This window comes from Melanerpes formicivorus, unplaced genomic scaffold, assembly GCF_026170545.1.
Source record: "Melanerpes formicivorus ecotype bairdi unplaced genomic scaffold, bMelFor1.0.p_v2 SCAF_26, whole genome shotgun sequence".
Taxonomy (NCBI): domain Eukaryota; kingdom Metazoa; phylum Chordata; class Aves; order Piciformes; family Picidae; genus Melanerpes; species Melanerpes formicivorus.
This window is the reverse complement of record NW_027142378.1, coordinates 8,974,764-8,980,763: the sequence shown is the minus strand read 5'-3', so window position 1 is coordinate 8,980,763 and position 6,000 is coordinate 8,974,764. Positions and strand designations below refer to the sequence as shown.

General features: G+C 48.2%; 1 protein-coding gene across 1 annotated transcript in view; it reads left to right on the top strand.

Moving 5' to 3' along the window:
* Nucleotides 1–782: 782 nt before the first annotated feature.
* The window catches only part of TP53BP2 (tumor protein p53 binding protein 2), a 56,285-nt gene continuing 51,067 nt past the window's right edge, over nt 783–6,000 (top strand). Inside the window, exon 1 of the mRNA XM_068153541.1 lies at nt 783–1,005. Within this exon, the coding sequence (XP_068009642.1) occupies nt 979–1,005 (27 nt within the window). The 5' untranslated portion in view covers nt 783–978. The remainder of the gene's footprint in view (nt 1,006–6,000) is intronic.

Sequence of the window (6,000 nt, the reverse complement as noted above, 5' to 3'; positions counted from 1 at the left end):
AATGGTTATTCCTCACATGGGTTCAGCGAAGGGAAAACTTTTTTTTCTTTTCTTTTTTTTCTCTCGCTTAAGTGGGTGTAAAAGATTTGTGGGGCTGTTTCGTTTTTGTTTTAGACAGCCCAACCTTAATACAGGTCTCTTAAGACTTTGTTCAGGTATCTCAAGGTTGTTCGGGGAGGTTTGACTTGGCCACTGTAGCTCGACTGCCGGGTTCAGATAAAAACAGCAAAGAAAGTAAACCGGACCTGGAGCAGGATGCCAGGCTGGCCGGTACACGAAGAGCTAAAAGGGGATTATCGGTAGGACCACCCGCTCGAGGCGGTGGGAAAGGCAGGGACGTGCCGATTAGATTAAGTAAGGCTCTCGTGTTGAAGCTTGACCTTGCCCGGTCGCTTCCCACCCGTGCTTTCGTGATGCCGATCCGAGGAGGCTCCCTAGGGGAGGTAGCGGTGCTGCGTGTGCCCCTTCTGCCCGTGAGGCCCGCAGGCCGGCGTGTTTCGGGGTGTGTGTGTGTGACCCGTGGGGATTCACATCTATCTCCTATTGCCACAGCCCCACGCTGAGTCCCGGGCCTTGCAGAGGGCTAATCCCCACCACGCTGCCCGTGGAAATTGCGCCCGGTGTCTGCCGGGGCCAGGTGCAACGCGGCAGCTCCCCAGACCCGGGCACCCTCTGCTGGGGGTAGAAGGCGGGCCGGCCCCCGCGAGAGGCGCGCCGGCCCCTCCCTGGGGTGGGCGGCGGGCGGGGCGCGCCGGCTCCTCCTCGCCGGGCCGGGGTTAGTTTCGGAGCGGAGCCGGGGGCGACTGTAGCGGTGGAGAGCGGCGCCCCGTGGGAACAAAGCGGAGCACGAGCGGCGAGGCCGAGCCGGGCGCGTTCTGCAACAGGTCTGTCCGCGCGTCCCGGCGGCAGCGCAGGCCCTCCGCCTCCCGGGTCGCCGGTCTCCCGCTCTGGGCGGCGAGGCCGGCACTGGCCGCCCTCATGCGGTTCGGCTCCAAGATGATGCCGGTAAGTCCCGGACGGGCAGGGCTGTGGGGGCTCAGCTCCGTTTCGGAGCGACGGGTGGCGGCCCGAGGCCGTCCCTGGGGACGCGGAAAGTTAGAGTGTAGCAGCGGGAAGGAAAATGGATCCTGCAGACGTGGAGGGGGGTGGGAGGGTAACCCCCCTCCCCCTTCTCCGGCCAGCGCGGGATCCGCAGCTGCGGTGCGGCCGCGCAGGGGCTTCCCCTCCCCCTCTCAACTGCCTTCCACCCCCCCCCCCCCCTTCTCCCCCCCCTCTAGTTTTTCCTTTTCTTCCTCTTCCACACCGGGATCAACTTGTTAGACGGGCCTGCTGGAGTAGAGCCAGGGTGGGGGGAAGGGGAGGCCGCCCTCGGTAGCACGGCGGTGGGGCTGGAGTATGGGGAGGTGGGGGTGTCACAGCGCCCGGGACATTCACGGCTGCTGGAGGGCGGATATAAGGCTGGCCCGGTGGGTGCGCAGCTACCTCCTCTGAATCCCGCTTTAATTTTTTTTTTTTTTTTGTTTAATGTTATGAAGTTCTTAAAATTGACTTGCGCTGTGCTCCCTCTGCTGCTTTTTGAGGGGGTGTCGGGGTCTGCTGCTTTTTGAGGGGGTGTCGGGGTGGTGGTTTTGTTTCCGAGTGCTCGAACTCCACGAGGAAGATGGTGTCCATGTTGTTTACGGTTTAAAGCGATTAGGAGTTCTTGGGGGCTTCCATCGCCGTCTGTGGGAGAGTTTCGGGAGTTGGTGGTGGCTCTGTGTGTGTTAAACCAGCCCTGCTCTGTGAGGTTTTTGAGTTCTAACGCCTCGAAAAACATAGAGAGGACCACCTCCTGATGGAGTTTTAACGTGAGTTTTAAGGCTACACCGGTTTTGTCAGCTGAAGATTGTTGAAAGCACAAGCACGGCAACTTTGCTTAGTTTTCAGCACAAAATATGCAAAAGTGATGACGTAAAATCCTTAATTTCCCTGAAAAGTACGTCTGCTCCTGAAGATATGGTTTGACCAGCAGGAATGCCTCATCAAGTTTATTGTTCCAAGAGACTGGAATATGTACAGAAAGTGCCAGGGTGCTTAAAACCTGCGAAGTCTGGGCTCAGGGTGCTTAAAAATGTTCACCATCCTCCCCCAGGCGATGTGGCCTTGCAGTGCTTGGTACCGAGTAGCTTTGCACGCATACCTGTTCCTTTCAACAGCACTCTTCTCTTAAAGATTTATTTCCAATTTAACTCTTCCAGGAGCTGCCTGAGGCCAGTGAGAAAGGAATTGTACTGGGAGGTGAAACTGGGAGTTCCTACTGAAGGGATAGGGGTGTTTCAGGCATGCTTGTTTTGCTACTGGTGTGAGATGCTTCCTCCGCTTTTAGGAGGAAATAATGAGCGATAATTTGATCTTTCAGAACACTAGAGAAGGCTGGGTGACTGTTACTGTAGCTAATGAGGGAGGAACAGAGAGAATATGAGCCCAACTACAGATTAAATAGTCTGTTGTGCAACTGTGAAGTTGTGTCTGCCCATGAAAAAAAGAAATAAGAGAAACAAGTAGTAAGTGTAATGAGGTGTTAATTCAACCCATGTCAAAACCGAGCGAGGTAAGCATCCTCCTATAACAGCAAAATCTCCAAGAGATGCTGTTGCCAGCCAGTTTCTTGTCACTGAGTTCAAATAAAGGAGAAAACAAGCAGGAGCAGTCTTATCCCATCAGTGTTTGCAAGTGACAGGTTCCGGAGTGTGCATTGCCCTGGTGGCTCAGACTTCGCTTTGGCTAATGACTCAACTCATTAGCGATTCCGGTTTTTAACCATTAAAGAAAGGCATGGATGCAGCCTTTTCACACTGTGTATACTGCGAATAATTAAAGGTTTGTGAGGATTGACTGTGGCTAAAGGAATAAAAAAAATAAAATATGAGTATTATAACATTAATTCACCTTAAAAAAAACCAATGGCGAAACAACAACAAAGGGGAGCTTTAGTAGAATCTTCAGAGGGAGAAAATGTCCAACAGTTATATTGAACAGTGCCAAAGGGTTTTGAAGTGCTGTGGTCCATTGACTGCAGGGCAAATAAACAGCCATTTACCACTTGGAAAACATGTTGCAGTAAATATACTAAAGTGAAGGTGAATAACAAGTCTTATGAGGAGCTGAAGGAACTGGGATTGCCTAGCCTGGAGAAGAGGAGGCTGAGGGGAGACCTCATTTATTCTCTACAGCTCCCCGAAAGGAGGTTGGAGCGTGTGTGGGAGGTTGGTCTCTTCTCTCTAGTATCACATGATAGAAAAAGAGGAAATTACCTGAAATTGTAGCAGGGGAGATTTAGGTTGGACATTAAGAGAAACTAATTTCCTGAAAGAATGATCAGACACTGGAACAGGTTGTCCAGGGAGGTAGTGGAGTCACCATCCTTGGAGGGGTTAAAGAAGTGTGTGGATGTGGTGCCTTGGGACATGGTTTAATGGCCACGATAGAGTAAGTACCACTATTTATTGTCTTCTGTAAGTGGTTTCTACAGATTTCCTTGCCTTTCTTTTTAAAATGTCTCCTTCCCCACCTAGCTAGTTCTCATTTCTCTTTATAAAGAGTTTATAAGAGATTAGGATGGGAAGAGAAAGGAGGGTTTTAAGAAAGACACAATAGACCAGGTCATCTGAGTGCTCTTTTATTCACACACTAATGAGGTGTTCATGGACTTGAGTATCTTTATCTGCCTTGTTTGAATGAGAAGTAGTTGGGTGCAAAATGTTTCTTGCTTAAGATTTCTTACAATGTCTCTTTGTCTTTCCCACCCTCCAAGTGAAACTATCTGTATAAGACTCTCTGCTCAAGGTCTGTCTCTCCCTCGCTTCAGAAGATAGTGTGGACACGAGATTAAATGACACAGGATGGTTTGTGACCTCAAGCACATACAAGCAAGGGTGACTCCAGCCAGGAATTCACCTCTGCGTAGCTGCCAGTGAAAAACTGGGAAAGTGCTGTAGCAGCACAACTACTGCTCTTGGGAGACTACCCCGAAATGGGAATGTTTTCCTTACAGTGATAATAGATAGGAGTTAAACTGCTGCTCTAACTATGTGTTAGGACAATGTGACTAAAAGCCTACGTAAGGGTGTATGAAGTAATTTACACACAGCTGTACTGATGAAGGCAGTGATTGGGTTAACACCGGCAAGCTGTGTGAAGTTGTCTCACCTTTCAGCTGGGAAGGCTTGTGGGAGTGTGATTGGTACTGTTAAATAGTGAAAAGGAGCTGGCAACACTTTCAAAAATAGCTTATTTTTCTGCAGCATAATTGATCTCCCTTATTTTACATTATTACTCTAAAGATGAGCATGTTTTGAGAAATAATTGGTGTTATTATTCATACAGGATAAAGGACTTTATGCAGATAGTAGGAGGTAACACAGACTGAGCTCCCCTTCAATGCCCGATGAAGGTTTTTGTATCAAAACTCTTCAGTGAACTCCATAGAGTTCCTTTTTTTTTCAGTTTGACTTACGTGCAGTAGTTATTGGGAGCCTCCTTGAAATTAGGATGGACCCAGACACACAGATATGTTATTAGGTTATATTATTTAGGCTCCTAAACTAGTTTTGCCTTTTATAATTGGAAATGGCTTAAACTTCTGAAAGGGAAGTTTCCTGATAGCCATGTATTCTTTTCTGGTAAGTGTAACCCTACACCTCTGCCATGAGTTGTGCATAGAGGATTGGACTAGATGACCTTCAAAGGCCTCTTCCCTTAAAGGCTCTTTAGCTCGGAGAAGAGGAGACTGAGGGGTGACCTCATCAATGTTTATAAATATGTAAAGGGTGAGTGCCAAGAGGATGGAGCCAGGCTCTGCTCGGTGTTACCAGATGACAGGACAAGGAGCAATGGGTGGAAGTTGAGGCATAGGAAGTTTCATGTAAATATGAGGAAAAATTTTTTCACTGTGAGGGTGACAGAGCCCTGGAACAGGATGCCCAGGGGGGTTGTGGAGTCTCCCTCTCTGGAGAGGATGTGTTCCTGTGTGATCTGGTGTAGGTGATCCTGCTTTGGCAGGGGGGTTGGACTGGATGATCTTTCGAGGTCCCTTCCAGCCCCTGAAATTCTGTGGTTATGTGATTTCAACTCAAAGCACTCTGTGATGAAGCCATGGTTTAGTTAGTCATGAGGTTGGACTTGATGATCTGAGGTCTTTTCCAACCTTATTGATTCTATGATTACTTCTGAAGTCTATTGAATGCATTGTTCCAAGTGACATTCTCTGAGCTATTGTGTCCAGTGAGCACTGTGTTCAGGGCCAGGTTGGATGAGGCCTTGAGCAACCTGTTCTAGTGGAAGGTGTCCCTGCCCATGGTAGGGGGTTTGGAACTAGATGATCTTTAAGATCTCGCCCTATTTCCTTTAGACCTTTAATTATTTAAGCTCTGACCAGGTTTACCAGCCATTGCTGCTGGGTTTTTCTGCCTTCACAGGTTTGAAGTCCACAAATAGGACTTCAGGCTGTGCACTCTTCCTAGTGTGTGCCTGATATCTTCATCTGATTGAAGTATTTAGTCTCAGTGTGTTTTCAACTGAATTTCCATTTGATGTTGTTAATCTAAAAGTTTTAATATTGTGGTTGTATTCAAACATTTCAATGGGGTGTTCAGTGTTTCAAGTATTTAGCCTGGAATGCTGGATGGAGCTCAGGTGATTGTTTTGCTGAGCTTTCATACCACTAAACTTCTCCTGCCTCTTGCACTTCTCTGATAGACTGTGACCTGTCCTGATGCACAATAGGAAATATTGCCTTGAGGTTTCCAGAGTACTCCTTCTTTTCTTCCTTTTTATTTCCCCCTCCTCCATGTTACAACAGGGTCTTCCTCCCCACTCCCCCTTTGTTCTGTCTAGTGAATAATTATCCCAGGAACAAGTTTTAAATTAATTAAATTTTTCCAATTAAATTTGCAATACCTTAACCCCCCATTTGCAGTTTGTGCTCTATCACACTGCAGTATGCTAAACATCTATGCTGCT